This window comes from Salmo salar, chromosome 27 (assembly GCF_965601325.2).
Source record: "Salmo salar chromosome 27, fSalSal1, whole genome shotgun sequence".
NCBI classification, from domain to species: domain Eukaryota; kingdom Metazoa; phylum Chordata; class Actinopteri; order Salmoniformes; family Salmonidae; genus Salmo; species Salmo salar.
In genome coordinates, this window is record NC_138317.1 from 9,917,993 (window position 1) to 9,939,165 (window position 21,173).

The following is a 21,173-nucleotide window of genomic DNA, read 5'->3' on the forward strand; positions in this document are numbered from 1 at the left end:
TCGATTACATGCTCAAAATGGCCAGAAACAAATAACTTTCTTCTGAAACTCGTCAGTCTATTCTTGTTCTGAGAAATGAAGGCTATTCCATGCGAGAAATTGCCAAGAAACGAAAGATCTTGTACAACGCTGAGTACTACTCCCTTCACAGAACAGTGCAAACTGGCTCTAACCAGAATAGAAAGAGTGGGAGGCACCAGTGCACAATTGAGCAAGAGGACAAGTACGTTAGTGTCTAGTTTGAGAAACAGACGCCTCACAAGTCTTCAACTGGCAGCTTCATTAAATAGAACCTGCAAAAAAACACCAGTCTCAATGTCAACAATGAAGAGGTGACTCCGGGATGCTGGCCTTCTAGGCAGAGTTGCAAAGAAAAAGCCATATCTCAGACTAGCCAATAAAAATAAATGATTAAGATGGCCAAAAGAACACAGACACTGGACAGAGGAAGATTGGGAAAAAGTGTTATGGACAGACAAATCTAAGTTTGAGGTGTTCGGATCACAAAGAAGAACATTCGTAAGACGCAGAAAAAATGAAAAGATGCTGGAGGAGTGCTTGACGCCATCTGTCAAGCATGGTGGAGGCAATGTGTTGGTCTGGGGATGCTTTGGTTGTGGTAAAGTTGGAGATTTCTACAGGGAAAAAGGGATCTTTGCAACGCCATGCCGTACCCTGTGGACGGCGCTTAATTGGAGCCAATTTCCTCTTACAACACGACAATGACCCAAAGCACAGCCCCAAACTATACAATAGCTATTTAGGGAAGAAGCAGTCAGCTCGTATTCTGTCTATAATGGAGTGGCCAGCACAGTCAACGGATCTCAACCCTATTGAGCTGTTGTGGGAGCAGCTTGACCGTATGGTCCTTAAGAAGTGCCCATCAAGCCAATCCAACTTGTGGGAGGTGCTTCAGGAAGCATGGGATGAAATCTCTTCAGATTACCAACAAATTGACAACTAGAATGCCAAACGTCTGCAAGGCTGTAATTACTGCAAATGGAGGATTCTTTGACGAAAGCAAAGTTTGAAGGACACTTATTTCAATTAAAAATCATTATTTATAACCTTGTCAACGTCTTGACTATATTTCCTATTCATTATGCAACTCATTTCATGTATGTTTTCATGGAAAACAAGAACATTTCTAAGTGACCCCAAACTTTTGAACGGTAGTGTATATCGTCTTGGAAGTTAGGTTTGTTTCTCTCTCTTCCTGTTCTACTGCCCCTGGAGAAAACAGCAGGGAAAGAAAAATAAACATCAGGGTTATTTTTATAGATCAATCCATTACTTCACTATAGTAATATGTCTAAGAAATACTTTAACAAAACCTTCAGCTTGTAAATTCTTCTCAGTATCTTTTATCAATGTCAGTATCTTGTATAAAAATGTAAAAACATGCTTGCCCCAAGGTCTCTGATTTGTTCTCTCCTTCAGAAAGGGAAAGGTCACTGTACAAGTGTGTGTGTGTGTGTGTTACCGCGCTTAGGTGCTGATGAAAGGAGAAATTCCCTGAGAGAAATGCCTTACCGGTCCAAGAAAACACACAAGGATTGGGAATCGAGCGAGGGAAGAGGAGAGGGAAAGAAACAAAGGCCTATTTTATTATAATTTTTTTTATTCATTTTGTAGCAATATGCTGCCTTTTCTTCCACCAATGGAATTGTGTAACTGGTTAATGTGATGTTTGGGTGAAGTGACATTATGGAATACGGTGGCTCAAGAAGCTCACTTCTGCTGTTTGCAGCACATGTAACATGTTTTTAGTATTCTGAGTCATGAAACTGGTCATTACTGTATCAATGGAGGCACTATGTGCCATTTGACCACATATCCTTTAAATCCTTTGTTTTAGCATTTGCAATAGACCAGGCTATAGAAAGTAGGCCGAAAGATGGAAAATATAAGGGTGGTTCTAGTCCTATAGTTTGGGAGGAAAAGAGTTTAAACGGAAGAGTAGAACAGGTGGATACGAGCCATTGGAACAGCAATGGGCCCCAGTACAAGCGAGCGAACACGCAGACAGCTCGAAAGAGGGAGAAGGGGGCGATGATGGACATGGAGAGAATGATTGATGAGGAAGCGATGGAGAGGTTAACGTGATACACAGTGAAGTATTTCCAGTTGTTGCCGACCCTTTTCTCATGCAATTCAGAACTTCAGACACGGCTGTTGATGGGTGTGTCTGGGTTTGCCTGCCTGGACTCTAAAGGGTTCAGTGCAGTCGTAGGAATTCACCAATTGGTATTCACAGAAGGGGTGCCATGTTCTAAATTCTGACTGTACAGTGGATACTGATAGCTGCTACTAAAGCGCAGCTGAATGACAGCTGACATGGTGGACACCGAGGGAGGGAGGGGGAGAGAGAGAGTGGGGGCATGCAGTACATTCTGACTGTACATTGATACCTGCTACTAAGGAGTGTAGGAATGACAGCTTGATGTAGTGGAGAGAAAGAGAGGGAGTTGGATTGGCGAGCAAACGGGTATATGGACGCATTCTGTCTCGTCACTGTAAAAATGACAGCTGACATGGTGGAGACCGAGGGAGTGAGGGCAGACAAAGATTTACATTTTAGTCATTTAGCAGACGCTCTTATCCAGAGCGACTTACAGGAGTGAATGCATACATTTCATACATTTTTTTTTCTCCGTACTGGTGCCCCGTGGGAATCGAACCCACAACCCTGGCGTTGCAAACACCATGCTCTACTAACTGAGCCACACGGGACCACGACCACCAAGATGGGGGGGGGGAAGGGTGCATATTGTACTTTCTGACTACATTGAAACCTGCTACCAAAGGGTGCGGAAGACTTCTATTTCCCCACTGTGAAAATGACAGCTGACATATTGATAGAGGGAGAGTGAGGCAGTGAGAGATACTGGGAGAGGGAGCATGCAAATTCTGACTACGCTGAAACCTTCCACTGTAGGGTGTGGACTGTGGAAGCTTTCCATTTCCTGTCCTTGTCGCTGTAAAAAATGACAGCTGACCTATTGACAGACGGAGTGAAGCACCATGGTCTGAGAGAAGGGGATGGTGACCATGCTGGAACTACGCGCTCAAATCTGCTTCTGTAGGGGTGTGGTAGTTTTCTGTCTCCTCACTGTCAAATTGACAGCTGTAGTGGAGTCGGGGAGAGAGGCATACAGTGTCCGGTGTGGACCTCTGGCCTTCGCTTACTGTAAAAAGGAAAGCTGACCCCATGGATGGGTTGACAGAAGAATGAATAGATTGATGTGTTTTTTAAGTAGACAGCGGGATGAATGGGTGGAATGATAGATATTTATCGGGGCAGGGCGGTCGTAAAAACACATCGCTGAGAAGGCCACGTTGCTTAGTTTGTCGAGGCTAAGCGTGGCGAATAAAGGTGAGGTCATAGATGAAGCCCGTCCTGTCCTTCCTGTCTGTGGTAGATTGATACGTGGCTTGATCCGGAGGGTCAGCGACTTGAGTGACTGCCCCCCCCCCCACCACCTCACTTGTCTCATTTAAGTACCTGAGGACCCCCTCTTGATTTGTTTTCATAACCATCCATCCACCCATCCATCTTTCCATCCATTCCTCTGTCCTCACAGTGAGTACCCAATCTCTCTCTCTCTCTCTCCATCCCCCTTTCCCTCCCCCCCTCAGTCGCTCCCTTCCTCCTTCCATCCGGTTTGGAAACACCTAATGAATAACAACTAATGAAGTAAGGTCTTCATTCTGAAGAGTGGGCGGCAGCCTGGAGTGTGTGTGTGTGTGTGTGTGTGTGTGTGTGTGTGTGTGTGTGTGTGTGTGTGTGTGTGTGTGTGTGTGTGTGTGTGTGTGTGTGTGTGTGTGTGTGTGTGTGTGTGTGTGTGTGTGTGTGTGTGTGTGTGTGTGTCGATGTAGCTCGTTGAGTTTTAGTTAATGTCTGAGGAGGTTATGCTGCTCCCAGTTTGCCTGGAGGGTTAAAAGCTGACTACATTTCAACAAAATGTTTTGTCTGGTCTAGCACTTTGGAGTGATAGGCTGGTCAATGTGTGGGAATGACCAATTTGAAAATATAGCACTTGAATACAGCAATTTCTATCTCTCTTACTATACTTAGTCACCCCAGTTTAACAATTCACCGTGAATGCAAAGCATTGAAGGCCAAACTGAACTACAACGTGTGGAATCTCAATGAATATGGCGTCTCCTTGAAATGTGATAACACTCTAAAAGATGGTCATTTTTTTTCTATTTTTTTTTCTCTCTGAATACAAATCTTGACCCAGACCTTATCTGAAAAGTCTACTGTTTCAATAGCACCGTGTTCCTTGATCTAAGCTGAGCCTCGGCTAGTTTAAACATTCCAAATCTCAACGACCTTTCACGCTCCACAGACATGCCGCCACCACTATCTCAACCCAACATGACTATTTATTTACGTGATGGCCTTAACTATAACCTGAATGCCTAAAGTAATGTAGCTAAATTACCATTTTACGCTGACCACGATTCACACTTGTTTGATTAAGCCCCATCTATGCTCATCTCTTCATAAATATGAATGAATCTTTATTTTATAGTGTGCTTTCAAAGCCTGGGAAGTCCTCGGGGATAATGCATTTTCCTAGACATCAAATAATTTTATTTCACAGGTTTGTTGGATGTGGTCTATTTAACAATGTAGGCACGTAGTGAGTAGCTTAGCCATTTAGTGCAGTATTAGACAATGCTAATATTGGTTCTCACCAAAACGGCTTACGTTCATAGGATTTAGCATTATTATGCTAGGTAGCATTAGCAAAAAGCAAAATTGGTCTTAATTGCCTAGTTATGTCATGAGCAATGTTCCCGCAAAGCTGCGGGCGCACAGCTCCCCCTGGACTGCCATGCAGAAGAAAAATGTTCACCCTCGCAGAGAAGGACGAGATTGAACTTCACTGAACTTTCTAGTTTTCCCCGTTAACACTATCATAGTTTCCCTTTACTGTGGCAATTGTGATTTGAATCAACACATTATAGCCACTTTCAATGCAACATACTGAAACAAAACAAACTATGCAAGATATTTTTTTTGTAGGCAGAAGCATCAGAGTAAGATTCTATTTCATCGATAGGCCCGTACTCTACACAGACCGGTGCGCCATAACTAATCAGAGCTGCAGTAGGCCTATAGGCAAATAGACCATTGCCATATATGGATCTGTACCATTCACTTTGAACTGGACTGTTTTTACAGCATGAATGGTCGTGTGTAGATGCGCTTGTTTTGAGATCAATGTGAGAGCTGCTTGTAACCAAATCCTTTGCTATTTAGTGAGTTATTAGCCCAGTTATAGATCATTTGTAGTCAGCAATGGGGGAGTGATTGCTTCCTACAAGAGCACAAAATGTGTGAGATATATATATATATATATATATATATATATATATATATATTTTTTTTTTGTCTTAAATGTGCAAAGTGGTATTTTGAGACAGCCTTGAATATGCTATGTAGCCAATAGGCAGAGGGTAGCATCATTTGTCTGATTCTCTGTAATAATTGAATGGGAATAATTATGAATGTTATTTTGTATCAAACAGCACAACATTTTCAGTCACCTCCTTGTCTGAAGCACCTCCTTGTCTGAAGTGGATAATGTCGTGCCCTGCATGTTTTTTCCAAAGTCTCATGGAATGTAGGCCTACATTGAACACCACATGTAGGCTGCATGATAAAAATAGATATTCTATGTTAAAATGTGATGGGATGCATTTTCTCCATTGTTTTTGGTGGTAGGCCACTCTGGTAGGCCTACATTATGATCAAATAGCCACAGTAGCCTACTTGGCCGCTGTTAAAACTATAACTTAGAGGGTACAGCCTCAGTGTTCACAGTAAACGCACACCGGAAGTTAGAGAATCTTCGCAAAGTTTGCGCTCAGCACATTTGAAATTTGCTGTGGTGAAAAAAAATGATGTAGTGGAGCGGGTCTAGAGGTTCAAGTTCCACGGTGTCCACATCACTAAGGCATTATCATGGTCCACACACACCAACACAGTTGTAAAGAGGGCACAACGGGAGGCCCCCTCAGGAGGCTGAAAAGATTTGGCATGGGCCCTCAGATCCTCAGTTCTACAGCTGCACGATTGAGAGCATCTTGACTGGCTGCATCAACCGTAAGGCGCCCGACCGCAAGGCGCTACAGAGGGTGATGAGTACGGCCCAGTACGTCACTGGGGCCGAGCTCCCTGCCATCCAGGACTTCTAAACCAGGCGGTGTCAGAGGAATGCCCCAAAAATGGTCCTACTCCAGCCACCCAAGTTATAGTCTGTTCTATCTGCTACCGCACGGCAAATGGTACCAGTTCACGAAGTCTGTAACCAACGGGACAATTTTTTTTGCATTCTTTCACTGATTCATATATATATATTGTCTGTCTGTCCTGTTGCCTAGTCACTTTACCGCTACCTGAATTACCTCGTACCCTTGCACATGTACTGGTACTCCCTGTATATAGCCATGTTATTCACTGTGTATTTATTTATTTATTCCTTGTCACTATTTCAGTAGTTTTTTCTTTTTAACTCTGAATTGTTGGAAAATGACCCGTAAGTAAGCATTTCACTGTTAGTCTACACCCGTTGTTTACGAAGCATGTGACGAATACAATTTTGATTTGATATGAGTGCAATGCTAAATTGGTTCTTAATGAACTGGCTGACCCTGACACTGAAACGTGGCCAGTGTGAGTTAGGGAAATGCTATATCCTGCTAATGACTCAGCACTAGGTGTGTCCAATGGTGGACAGGTGTCTCCTGTCTGTCTCTTTACCTCAGACAACTGTGGAACTGACACTACATTTGGGCAGCCAGACTGTCTAGACTTCAAGTTGGGCGCAGGTGTGTGTGTGTGTGTGTGTGTGTGTGTGTGTGTGTGTGTGTGTGTGTGTGTGTGTGTGTGCGCAGATGTGGCTGTCACAAATTCCCCGAGACAAGAGTATGTGAATTCCCCAGAGCCACAACCACACCTAGAATGTGTCCCCCGTAACTCAACATGAGGCTGTTGCTGAGCAATATAGTGCATCTCTCCCTTCCTGCTGGGTGTCTTTCTGTCTCTACCTCCTCTTGCCCTCGCAATCTCTTTAGTTGCTCTCTTTTCCTCTGACCGTGTCGGTCTTCTCCATCCTTACAACTCTTCCTCTCGTCTCCATCTCCCACTCTTTCAATTCCTCCCCACCCAAAGAGAGTGGATTTTTTATTTCTAGCTAGTCAGTCCTACTCCTAAGACGGCCACTGGCCTCTATATGGCAGCTCTCCCAGCTCGGTGGTTTGTGAGGACATGTCCAGGCCTGTTGAGGATGTTCCTCTGGAGGCTATACACTGCACCACCACGCCCCCACCCTGTTATGGAGAGTGCGAGAATGGAGTTGACCTCTCCTGAGACACCCCTGGACTCCCAGGCATGTGATATATACACACACTGTTAGTCCCCTAACCTTTTTATTAGGCGGGCATGTGCACATCATGAGACAATGTTTTTATTGTCTCATGATGTATAGTTTTAATTTACAGAGGAACGTTAAATAATATAAATACAGATGCAGTATGTCATGAGGCGATAGCAATGATACACTGATCTATGGCATAATGTAATAATTCAATGTATACACATGCCAGGACGTAGCCACACACAAACCCCAGTGTGTATAGTCTCTTACATGATTGATGCCTTCAGTCATTTGTCTAATACAAGAGCGCATGTGTAAATGTCCACTATTGAATGCTGACTGTAAACTCAGTTAACGTGTTTCTGTCTGGTCCTTATTCAAATCGGTGGACATGTTTTGCGAGGACACCAAGCAATTGGATTTAGTCTATGCTTGCTGCTGTCGTCAGGAGGCGCACACAAGTCTGGAGCTTTGGCTCGACCTTGGTTTATTGTTAAAGAAGACATTTGTTCTATTTTCTCTACCCTGCCCAAGTGTTTTTCCCCGTTCCCCATATTAGTCTATAAGACTCATCCTTCTGTCTTCTCTCTCCTCTTATCCCTTTATCCCTCGCTTAATAAAGCCTAAATGGTTCCAGCCAAAGGACTAAGATCTCAATGTGTGAGGCATTGAAGACCGCACACACACACACGATCGTCTACACCTGTGTTGGGTTCTTGTTGCAGGTATGGCATGGGGAAGGCTTTTTGTGACGCACTCAATGTGATGAGATGCGGAACAATGAACATATAAATACTAACGATGTCGCAGTTAGTAGCTAGGTTTCCATCCAATTGGCGACAGACTTTCATGCGAATATTGTAAAAATCTGCATAGAATAAAATATGTGCATTTTTCTCACCAGTGGTATGTTTTCACCAAACTGACTTGTTCCGGATAAAAATCAGTGCGTGACGACGTAGTGCACACAAAACGTACTTTTTTGCTTATTTTCACGTTTCAAATGCATTTTTAACTCTACCGATTTTTTTTTTATTTAATAAAAAAAAAGAAGTGTCACAAAAACGTTAAATACAACGTCAATAAGTATGTGGACACCTGCTCGTCGAACATCTCATTCAAAAATCATGGGTATTAATATGGAGTTGGTCCCCCCCCTTTTCTACTATAACAACCTCCATTCTTCTCGGAAGGCTTTCCACTAGATGTTGGAACATTGCTGCGGGGACTTGCTTCCATTCAGCCACAAGCATTAGTGAGGTTGGCACTGATGTTGGGCGATTAGGCTTGGTTCACAGACGGCGTTCCAATTCATGCCAAAAGTGTTTGATGGGGTTGAGGTCAGGGCTCTGTGCAGGCCAGTCAAGTTCTTCCACACCGATCTTGAAAAATCATTTCTTTATGGACCTCGCTCTGTGCATGGGGGCATTGCCATGCTGAAACAGGAAAGGGCCTTCCCCAAACTGTTGTTACAAAGTTGGAAGCGTGAATCGTCTAGAATGTCATTGTATGCTGTAGTGTTCAGATTTCCCTTCACTGGAACTAAGGAGCCTAGTCTGAACCATGAAAAAGAGCCCAAAACCACCACACCTCCACCGAACTTTACAGTTGGCACTATGCATTTGGGCAAGTAGCGTCCTCCTGGCATCCGCCAAAGCCAGATTCGTCCGTCGGACTGCCAGATGTTGAAGCGTGATTCATCACTCCAGAGAATGCGTTTCCACTGCTCCAGAGTCCAATGGCAGCAAGCTTTACACGACTCCAACCAACTCTTGGCATTGTGCACGGTGATTTTTAGGTTTGTGTGCGGCTGCTCGGCCACGGAAACCCATTTCATGAAACTCCCGAAAGGTCTTGTGCTGATTTTTTTTCCTTCCAGAGGCAGCTTGGAAGTCGGTAGTGAGTGTTGCAACCGAGGACAGACTATTTTTAGCGCTTCAGCACTCGGCGGTCCCGTTCTGTGAGCTTGTGTGGCCTACCACTTTGCGGCTGAGCCGTTGTTGCTCGTAGATGTTTCCACCTCACAATAACAGCACTTACATTAGACCGGGGCAGCTCTAGCAGGGCAGAAATTTTACGAACTGACTTGTTGTAAAGGTGGCATGTTAACTACGAGCCAATCTGCTGCCAATGTTTGTCTATGGCAATTGTATGGCTGTGTGCTCAATTTTATACACTTGTCAGCAATGGGTGTGGCTGAAATGGCCAAATCCACTAATTTGAAGGGGCGTCCACATACTTTTGGCCATTTAGTGTAGCAAATGTGCTGACTCTGGTCTTGGAACATGCGCTCTATATCCAACAGAGGGGGGGTGGGGTGTGTGTGTGTGTGTGTGTGTGTGTGTGTGTGTGTGTGTGGGTAAACTGGTCTACATGATCAGATTTAATTATGGATTAGAGCGAGAATATTTGTATTTGTCAAACGGCCGTCATCGATCATCATGTCACCAGATTAAGACCCTAGATATTTTATTGGTGAGGAACATCAAGCTCATCACCCTGTGAAGTTCATCAGAACTGTATCCTAATAAACTGCAATGTTTCCCGTAGTGGGAGGACGATGCCATACCATCGCGTGACTCCCAAGTTTACTTCCATATGATGGTTATTATATCAATCTTTATGCATAAAGCCGTTTCCACTGCCATTTCTCGCATAATTAATTTTACCGACACAAAAAGATCCCACCATGTCCAACGAACAAATGATCTGTCTGCATTTATAAAATTGTACTGAAACCTCCTGTTTCCATCACAGCTGTGGTGTTTTTTTTATAATTATGGTATGACTTCCATAAAAGCTGTGGATGGATATGTGGTTAGAAAGGGTAAATGCAGTTCACGCTATATACAAAATGAGGACATGGACACACGTACACGCAACGATGTGCAAAATGTGATTTTGGAATGTCAGGTGATATGGAAAAGGGGAAAATGCAACACGCAAACACCATTCTCTCTGAAAGTCTCCCCTCCGGCCCCCTAATCTGTAGCAATCTGCTGGTGGGGATTTGGGAGGGGGCTCTAGCAGACGCCCCTTCAAGCCAGATTTCCCCTAAATAGTCCTGAACACATTCCAACGACCGACCCCCCCCCCCCCCCCCCACCCCCCCCCACAGTTGTTCATGGCCCCGTTTCGCTCTCTGTGCTCCACCCGCCGTGCCAAGAGATATATTTGTCACTTCACTGAATGTAATGCTCTCTACATAGCCACTGACCACCATTCTTTTACTACAAAACCTTATTTTTATGTATACCCTAGCCCGGGTATTCCCAGGGGTATGCGCAATGCCGTCGGAGGTACGTCAATTAAAAATATGATTCACATTTAAAATATTTTTTACAGTTTTCTTCACATTTTCAAACGGTACATTTATATTTTCCAACGGGGCTATACATTTGGGTGAGTTGAAAAAAAAAAATTCTCGCCGGAGTAGCCTTGTTTCACTGCCCAAAATACAATTAAACCATCTAGTGTTCAGCGAAATAACAAAACCAATGTTAAATACAGATAGCCTAGTCAAATAATTAACACCCAATCACATTAACCGTTACTCTCTCGGTCCATATGTAGCCAAACGTAGCTGCTGCTCATGTTGGAATCTGTACTGATGGCACAAAAGCCATGACAGGGAGACATAGTGGAGTGGTAACACGCTTGCAAGCAGTTGCTCCTGACGTCACTTGGGTACACTGCAGCAACCACCGAGAGGCTCTTGCTGCCAAGGGAATGCCTGACAGCTTGAAAGATGTTTTGGACACTACAATGAAAATGGTTAACTTTGTTAAAGCAAGGCCCCTGAACTCTCGTGTATTTTCTGCACCATGCAATGATATGGGCAGCGACCATGTAATGCTTTTACAACCTACAGAAGTGCGCTGGTTATCAAGGGGCAAAGTATTGACATGTTTTTTTGAATTGAGAGATGAGCTTAAAGTTCTTTACTGACCTTAATTTTCACTTGTCGGACCGCTTGCATGATGACGAGTTTCTCACGACTGGCCTATCTGGGTGATGTTTTTTTTCTCACCTGAATGATCTGAATCTAGACATCACACAGGTCTTTCCACCATTGTATGATTTATTTGTGTGCAAATGACCTCAATTATGGACAATGTCAAATGTGATATAGCAAAGCACCTGAGTGAGTTGGTGGGCAATTACACAGGTACTTTCCTGAAACAGATGACACAAACAACTGGATTTGTTATCCCTTTCATGCCCTGCCTCCAGTCCACTTAACGATATCTGAACAAGAGAGCCTCATCAAAATTGCAACAGGCGTTTCTGTGAAAATTAAATTTAAATCAGAAGCCACTGACAGATTTCTGGATTGGGCTGCGCTCAGAGTAACCTGCCAGGTCAAATCGCGCTGTTAAGGCTAGAGGTCGACCGATTTTTATGATTTTTCAACACCGATGCCGATTTTATTGGAGGACCAAAAAAAAGCCGATACCGATTAATCGGACAATTTTTTTTGGCTGCCTCTCCTTCCAATTCTCTGCAGCCAATGACTGGAATGAACTACAAACATCTCTGAAACTGGAAACACTTATCTCCCCCCTCACTAGCTTTTAAGCACCAGCTGTCAGAGCAGCTCACAGATTACTGCACCTGTTCATAGCCCATCTATAGTTAGCCCAAACAACTACCTCTTCCCCTACTGTATTTTTATTTATTTTTTGCTCCTTTGCACCCCAGTATTTCTACTTTGCACATTCATCCACTGCAAATCTACCATTCCAGTGTTTTACTTGCTATATTGTACACTGCTCAAAAAAATAAAGGGAACACTTAAACAACACAATGTAACTCCAAGTCAATCACACTTCTGTTAAATCAAACTGTCCACTTAGGAAGCAACACTGATTGACAATACATTTCACATGCTGTTGTGCAAATGGAATAGACAACAGGTGGAAATTATAGGCAATTAGCAAGACACCCCCAATAAAGGAGTGGTTCTGCAGGTGGTGACCACAGACCACTTCTCAGTTCCTATGCTTCCTGGCTGATGTTTTGGTCACTTTTGAATGCTGGCGGTGCTTTCACTCTAGTGGTAGCATGAGACGGAGTCTACAACCCACACAAGTGAGCATCCATAAGACTAAATATTGCTGTTACGTTGCACAACCTTCAATGTTATGTCATAATTATGTAAAATTCTGGCAAATTAATTACGGTCTTTGTTAGGAAGAAATGGTCTTCACACAGTTCAACGACCCAGGCGGCCCAAACTGCTGCATATACCCTGACTCTGCTTGCACAGAACGCAGAAGTGACACAAATTCCCTAGTTAATATTGCCTGCTGACATGAATTTCTTTTAACTAAATATGCAGGTTAAAAAAAATATACTTGTGTATTGCTTTTAAGAAAGGCATTGATGTTCATGGTTAGGTACATTGGTGCAACGACAGTGCTTTTTTCGCGAATGCGCTAGTTAAATCACCCGTTTGGCGAAGTAGGCTGTGATTCGATGAAAAATTAACAAAATTAACAATTAACATTGATTATTTGCAACGCAGGACAAGCTAGTTAACCTAGTAATATCATCAACCATGTGTAGTTAACTAGTGATTTATGTTAGTTTTTTTATAAGATAAGTTTAATGCTAGCTAGCAACTTACCTTGGCTCCTTGCTGCACTCGCGTAACAGGTGGTCAGCCTGCCACGGTCTCCTCGTGGAGTGCCATGTAATCGTACATAATCGGCGTCCAAAAATGCTGATTACCGATTTATGAAAACTTGAAATCGGCCCTAATTAATCGGTCCACCTCTAGTTAAGACACTGATGCCCTTTACAACCACGTACCTATGTGAGAGTGTATTCTCGGCCCTCACTAGCATTAAAAATAAATACAGGCACAGACTGTGTGTGGAAAATGATTTAAGACTGAGACTCTCTCCAATACAACCCAACATTGCAGAGTTATGTGCATCCTTTCAAGCACACCCTTCTCATTAACCTGTAGTTATTTATTTTTTTGATGAACAAATAAGGTTTTATACGTAAAATGGTTAAATAAAGAGCAACATTATTGATTATTATTATTTGTGCCCTGGTCCTATAAGAGCTCTTGTGTCACAACCCGGCTCGTGGGAAGTGACAATCTCACACTCATTCTTGTGTTTAATAAATGTTTCGTATAGTGTGTGGCAGGCTTACAATGATGGCAAAAAAACATTTGAGAGTGAGCTGAGCCTGGTGCTAGAGGGCAGCTGGAGGTTGAATGTTTGAAGGAGTAAGGGACTATAAAAAGTTTGGGAACCACTGCTATAGCCTATCCCTTTCTTTCTCAGGGACTTTGTTTTCCATCATTTCTTTATTTCTCTCCTTTCCTTACCAGTTCATACAATTTCTATTATTTAGTTTCTAGCTCTCTCTCTGGTCTTATCTCTGTCTGTTCTTATTAGTCCCCTCCCATTCCTATCTTTCTACTTATTTTTCTCTCCATCTCCCTCCATCTCTGTGCTCTGGGTGACCTACATTTAGGTGTGTCTGCAGATAGAGGGATATCTCTTAATCTCTCCCATCCCCCTCTCACTCTTCCACAACTGGGAGAGAACACTGGCTGTGCTCTGCGGGAGCTGTTCCATTTCCTCACCCTTGGGGCAGTCTGTCCCCTCAGTCATCTCGCTCGCTCTCTCTCTCTCTCTCCTCTCTCTGCTCTCGCATGACAGTGTCCAGAACGACTCCCTGTTTTTCCTAGATGAATGCTTCGTTGTGAGACGGTGTGTGTTTCACCTCGTGACCCTCTCGCACTCTAAGCTGTCCCGTGTGTTGTCTATTCATCAAAGCAGGTTCTTTCCCCTTTTAGACTGAGGGGGTTGCCAGTTCTGCAGGGGGACACACCTTGTAAGGTGGCGTCGTGGGGGAGACCGATAGTGTTTTAATGATGCAACGCTCTCGTACGATGTGGGAAAAATCGATGGTGTCTGGCAACCGCGGCCTCACTCCATGTGTTAGATGGGCTGAGGTGTCATGGTCTAAACAGTCAACCAGTGATTGGAGAACTGCGTGTTTGATTAGTGCTGTGATTGGGCGCCTGTGACAGTATCTATCTGACGTGAACACGCACCTGTTTCCCACACAGTCTGCCGCTGTTTGCGCTTCATCTCTCTTCTTTAGTGTCAGCTATCAGCTATCCCACAATAAGTGAATTTTGGCCTATTCCTCCTGACGGAGCTGGTGTAACTGAGTCAGTTTTGTAGGCCTCCTTGCTCGCACATGCTTTTTCAGTTTTGCCCACACATTTTCTATAGGATTGAGGTCAGGGCTTTGTGATGGTCACTTCAATACCTTGACTTTGTTGTCCTTAAGCCATTTTGCCACAACTTTGGAAGTATGCTTGGGGTCATTGTCCATTTGGAAGACCCATTTGCGACCAAGCTTTAACTTCCTGACTGATGTCTTGAGATGCTGCTTCAATATATCCACATAATATTCCTCCCTCATGATGCCATCTATTTTGTGAAGTGCGCCAGTCCTTCCTGCAGCAAAGCGCCCCCACAATATGATGCTGCCACCGCCGTGCTTCAAGGTTGGGATGGTGTTCTTCAGCTTGCAAGCCTCCCCCTTTTTCCTCCAAACATAACGATGGTCATTATGGCCAAACAGTTCTATTTTTGTTTCATCAGACCAGAGGACATTTCTCCAAAAAGTACAATCTTTGTCCCCATGTGGAGTTACAAACTGTAGTCTGGCTTTTTTTGGGCGGTTTTGGAGCAGTGGCTTCTTCCTTGCTGAGCGGCCTTTCAAGCTATGTCAATATAGGATTTGTTTTACTGTGGATATAGATACTTTTTGTACCTGTTTCCCCCAGCATCTTCACAAGGTCCTTTGCTGTTGTTCTGGGATTGATTTGCACTTTTCACACCAAAGTGCGTTCATCTCTAGGAGACAGAATGCGTCTCCTTCCTGAGCGGTATGACAGCTGCATGGTCCCATGGTGTTTATACTTGCGTACTATTGTTTGTACAGATGAACGTGCTACTTTTTTTTTTTTTGAAAATTGCTCCCAAGGATGAACCAGACTTGTGGAGGTCTACAATTATTCTGAGGTCTTTGCTGATTTCTTTAGATTTTCCCATGATGTCAAGCAAAGAGGCACTGAGTTTGAAGGTAGGCCTTGAAATACTTCCACAGGTACACCTCCAATTGACTCAAATGATGTCAAATGATATCAAAAGCTTCTAAAGCCATGACATCATTTCAAGCTGTTTAAAGGCACAGTCAACTTAGTGTATGTAAACTTCTGACCCACTGGAATTGTGATACAGTGAATTATAAGTGAAATAATCTGTCTGTAAACAATTGTTGGAAAAATGACTTGTGTCATGCATAAAGTAGATGTCCTAACCAACTTGCCAAAACTATAGTTTGGTAACAAGACATTTGTGGAGTGGTTGAAAAACTAGTTTTCATGACTCCAACCTAAGTGTATGTAAACTTCTGACTTCAACTGTATGTGTTGAAGGAAAGCACTGATTACCAGTATAGATTGTGGGGGTGAAGTAGAATCTGCAAAGCATGTTGACGTCTCAGTTCTTACTGCTTACGTTTACATTTTGCCTTAAACAAAAAAAGTATTGTAAGCATTTTCTTGAATGCCTTTCTATTCCCTGGCCACTGGTTTCTATATTTTTTTTAATTACATTTTTTTTCTGAATCGATATCACGTTCAGCGAATGCGGTAGACCACATGCGAACCTGACACAATGGGAAAAATTCTGTAATTGTCATTATGTCTCTGCATGCCAAATATCCAACTGCACCCCTAGTACAGTTGGATACAAATGAGAACTGATCTCAACAGTGTTGGGTGTGGTCCTTCTTAGTCTGTGTGCCAATTCACCACTGCCTTCACGTACAGTAGCTTTGAGTCGGTGCCGGTGGGTTCAGCTTGTACAGCACTACCGTTTTTTCTCCATGCTAACCAAAGCCTCTCTTCTTTCTCTTCATGTTGATGCTGCTCCTGTTGCTGCTGGGTCCCTCCAACAAAGGTAAGACAGTGAATCCTCTGAATTAACCTGCACTTTGTTTTCATAAAACTTACTGTGGCATTATGTAGCTTTTAGAGTTCTACTCATGACAGTAATTCTGTTTTGTGATATGTCCTACAGAAATGGATAATCCTTATGGTCAGTATTATTGTACCTTTAGGCCCAGTCCAATGGCACAAGTCCTTGTTTTTCCTTATTTTGACTGAGTTTTGGCAGTATGTTGAAAGGCCATAGAAAGCCGATCAGTTACTGTTAGTCTACCGTAGTAACAGGTCAGATCCCATGGTGTCGCCAGGCTTGAGTCTTTTCAGAGGAATTGGTAAATGTGGTAAACAGGAACCATGCTGTGGGAGACAGGCTGTTTGACTCACCTACCATGCTGTTGCCATGGGCTACCTCCTCAAACTACCCATTTTGCCCTCGTGTGACAGGCCCTGGAGACTCGGTGGATGGAGAGGTTTGGGTTACTGTGTGTTAATGTTATGCATGGTGGGGTTTTGTGTGTTTGCTGGTAAGTGGGGTGACTTTAAAAGTGGTTGTGGACTGCCTTATGTGGAAGGGTTTGTTCAGGATTGTTGAACAACAAACAAGGTTTTGAAATGAGAACGGTGTTGAATTTCCTAAAATACTAGTGCGTATGCGTCAAGCATTACGGGTTGTGGGAAGGGTGCTGAAAGACTGTTTCTGAGGGTGAAGACGATGAAGGGGTTAAAAGCAGGGATGGCCTCATAACATGGAACCCAAACTGGCTGCGAGTGTGCGCCATCGGACATACAATTATTTTGTCCTCCCACACCAATGCGATCACGACACATAGGTTAAAATATCAAAACAAACTCTGAACCAATTACATTAATTTGGGGACAGGTCGAAAAGCATTAAACATTTATGGCAATTTAGCTAGCTAGCTTGCTGTTGCTAGCTAATTTGTCCTGGGATCTAAACATTGAGTTATTTTACCTGAAATGCACAAGGTTCTCTACTCTGACAATTAATCCACACATCTCCTCCTTCCAGGCTTTTTCTTCTTTGAACTTATATAGTGATTGACATCTAAACTTTCATAGTATTACCACGACGACCGACAACACAGTTTGTCTTTCAATATGCGTGTGTTAATGTTATGCATGGTGGGGTTTTGTGTGTTTGCTGGTAAGTGGTAAGTGGGGTGACTTTGAAAGTTATATGGTGATTGGCATCTAAACCTTCATAGTATTACCACAACGACCGATGACACAGTTTGTCTTTCAATCACCCTCGTGGGTATAACCAATGAGATGGCATGTGGGTATCTGCTTCTATAAACCACTGAGGAGATGGGAGAGGCAGGACTTGCAGCGCGATCTGCGTCACAAATAGAAAGGACTTCTATTTTAGCTCTTGGCAACGCAGACGCTCGCGAGCAGTGTGGCTACAATAATTGAATAATATAGATTTCGGAATTTATTTTGCAAGTGGTGTAGTCAGTGTGTAAGTGTGAATGATGAAAGAGTGAGTGTTTGCGCTCAACAGTCCAGAGCAGGATGGAGCCTGGGCTCAATATCTCACTCTGATCTAAATATTCACTCCCCCTTATCATATAGGCCTGTGCACACACTCTAGACCCACTCTGCTCATGTAAACACCAGAATTTGAATTTAATGACGTTGAATTCAAACCTATTAAACTGATACAGTAAACATAAGTCTTATTTGACAAATATTTTATTGAAAAGATCTGCCACTTAATGCAAAGAATGGACATACCACTTCAAATATTAGTTGATTATAACTCAGATGTCAGTATTTTCAGTGTCATTCTGCAGTGTCTGATCTCATGCATTCTCGAAAATGAATTATTATAGACAACCCTCAACCTGTTTAGAATATGTCCAGACCACTGTCATTTATTTAAAATCGCTTTTAAGAGAATGCGTTTTAAAATAAAATGTTTCAACCATATACTACATGTCATAATAAACCTTTTTATAGTGATGTGTAGAATAAAAAATATAAAAAGCCATTTGAATTTCATTGAATTAAAATTTTGCTTCTTGGAAGTGGTCAATTCTTCAAGAACTGAATTGGAATTAAAGAGCAATTTGCAACTAAATTCAGAATTGACCTTTTAACCCTGGTAAACACACATGTACACACCAATTTCACCCATCCTCAGTGTTTGGTCGCCTGTCTTCTTTACCTCAGCCTTTGTGTGTGGGAGGGAGCGAGAGAATGGAAGAGAGCCAGACGGGTAGAGAGCACCACGGCCCTGCTCTATCCTCCCCTATAACTAATCACAGCTAATTGCTGGCCCATACTGAATCATGCGTGTGCCTTGCATTCTCACACACATTAGCATCTAGCATCTGGGTCTTTGTTAGCGCCAAAGCTGCAGAAAGTGTGTTTCTCCAACTGTTGTGACTGGGTGACTGAGAGGTTTTTGTTTGGATGACACAACTTGTTTATTGTGTCTGGGAACGCGGGTTTGTTTTTGGTTTTGCGTCTGGGAGGTGAGATAGAAATCTGAAAAGCCCCATATTAACATTACTGAAGTTGAACACCTTCCTTCTAATCTAGGCTGTAGTAGTAATTGTGTGAGGAGAGAGTTCTGAGCAGGACAATAGCAGTTTTCTAATGTCATAAAAAGCTTACTTTCCTTATTGTCTTTGCCACATGACCACTGATCTTAAATGAAATGATCGGTGAGACTGGGAGCAACAAGGTAGAGACCTGTTGGCTCCTTTTCAAATGCAGAAGTTATCCCTAGGTCAAGGAAGCAAGGAAAGGAAACAATTTGACACTAATAGCACACACCCCATGGGCTGCCATGACAGCGGCTCTCATTTACCCTTCCAGGTAAGAGTCTGTTTAGTCTCCGCTGTAGATCAGTAGTGTGTCTGAGGTTACAGGGTTACACCATGGGGTAATCATTCACTTCACTTTGTTTACTTTTTCATCAAGGTGAAAAGAGAGAGCGGAAATAATAACGGAACGAGAGAAAGAAGATAAAAATGGAAAGACCAAGAGTGAGGGTTTTAGAGTTTCAAGTGTAATCTGCTCCAGTATGTTGATCCAGCCAGCTGAAAGTCAAAGAGCTGGCAGAGGGAGTCACAAATCAGGAAATATCTTACATTAGTTCTGAGAATGCCTTCTTTCCCTGAAACACACACACTTTTACATACAATTTGCTGCTCGGTTCTTTAATTTAATTTGATCTATCCTGATGCCTAGTCCCTTAACCCTGCCTTTATGTACATATCTACCTCAAATACCTCGTACCTCAGAACTTTGATCTGGTATTGGTACTCCCTGTATATAGCTTCTTCTTCTTGTATTTTATTTTATTCCTCTTGTGTTAAAATTATTATTTTTTTAAATCAATATAATTATTAAACTCTTCATTTCACAGTAAAGTCTACACCAGTTGTATTTGGAGCATGTGACAAATCAAATTTGATTTGACACACATGCGTGTTTGAATAATGCACAGCTGAACACTGAGTAATAAGAGCACACGGCTTTTTTTCCCTCTCGCCCCCTTTTTAATACAAACACACGCACACTCCGTCCGAGGCAATAAGTGAAACACATGTTCTGGCTCTGGCAGTGACATCACCTGTCTTGTGGTCAAAGTCCAGTTCCTCTATCCTGGCTCAGGGCTGTAAGCACACTGCTTCAGTCCGAGCTACCACGGCTGACACACACACTCTCACACACACTCGCTAAAGGAAGAAAAAGCTTCAAAAAGACAAGAGTGGAGAAAGAGATCTGGGATTACCTAAACATTTAAGGATGGGTCTACCCTGACAGCCAGAAATCCTCAGCCTACAGATCAACTACAGTCTCCATCTTTCTTTCTTTCTCTCCCTTGCTCTTTCTCTCTGTATCCACTCTCCTTTCTCACCCTTACTGTCCCACTGCTTCAATTTACCTCTGTTTTCTGTCTATACCTCCTTTCCCCCTCGCTTCTCTCTTTTCCCACCCCTCTTTCCCCATATTCTTTCTTTTCTCTTCATCTTTTGTCCTGTTCTCTCGGTTTCCTTGAGAGCGTGATGAACTCCACAGCTGCTTACAGGCAGTATCTCCAGGATCTCAATGAGAAGAAAGGTCGGTGCCCTTGTGAATCATTTAATCTGTTAAAACCAATCGTAAAATGGGAAACTGTACATTTTTTTTCGCTTGGTTTGTCTTCATTGATTGATCAAATTTAGCTGGGGTATAAGGATGACTGTGCTACTATTTTTGCCTAGAGGGTGACGCATGAATAATAGGTAACGTGGTCCTTGGCTCCTGTATTCAACCTCCTTTCTGTACCTAGTTTTCTGTTGAAGTTGGCATCAAAGCGCTAAAGAGCATTCTCTGTTTACCTGACTAGCAGGGGCCAGATAAGTGGTTAGGTTAGTAGAAAGAATAAGGACTTTCCATCAGATTAGCTCACTTCATTAAAACTGTCAACATGGAGATTTGGTATGTTGTTAAGTCATTAACACCGAGATCTAAATCAACATGAAATCAGTAGCATCAATGGCTAAATTAGAATAAGATGCTAATTGCCCACATGGTTAGGCTTCTCTACATTGTGACTCTTCTTTGTCCTCTGAGTGACACTTGTTCCATGTGGATGCTACAGTAGTCTGGTGACACAGCAAGAGGCAGGGATGCTTTGCCCCAGCTGTCCATTGTAGCTAGCATGTCCTTGCCTAGCCCAACCCGGCCCAACACAAGGCCAAAGTCAACTGTCCTCTGAGTGTATTAAGTTGAAGTTGCCCGTAAACTGAGGGACACTTCCTTGTTCT

At 43.0% G+C, this 21,173-nt stretch overlaps 1 protein-coding gene across 6 annotated transcripts in view; it reads left to right on the forward strand.

The window, feature by feature from the left end:
* LOC106588461 (microtubule-actin cross-linking factor 1, isoforms 1/2/3/4/5) overlaps nucleotides 1–21,173 on the forward strand; it is a 278,087-nt gene that overhangs the window by 51,477 nt on the left and 205,437 nt on the right. For 2 of the 6 annotated variants that reach the window (XM_082969981.1, XM_082969983.1), the window contains exon 1: nucleotides 19,981–20,484. The exons of the other annotated variants lie outside the window; for them this stretch is intronic. In XM_082969981.1, coding sequence (XP_082826107.1) covers nucleotides 20,430–20,484 — 55 coding nt within the window. In that variant the 5' untranslated portion in view covers nucleotides 19,981–20,429. Of the gene's footprint in view, nucleotides 1–19,980; nucleotides 20,485–21,173 lie in introns of those variants that run through there. 6 annotated transcript variants of the gene reach the window in all.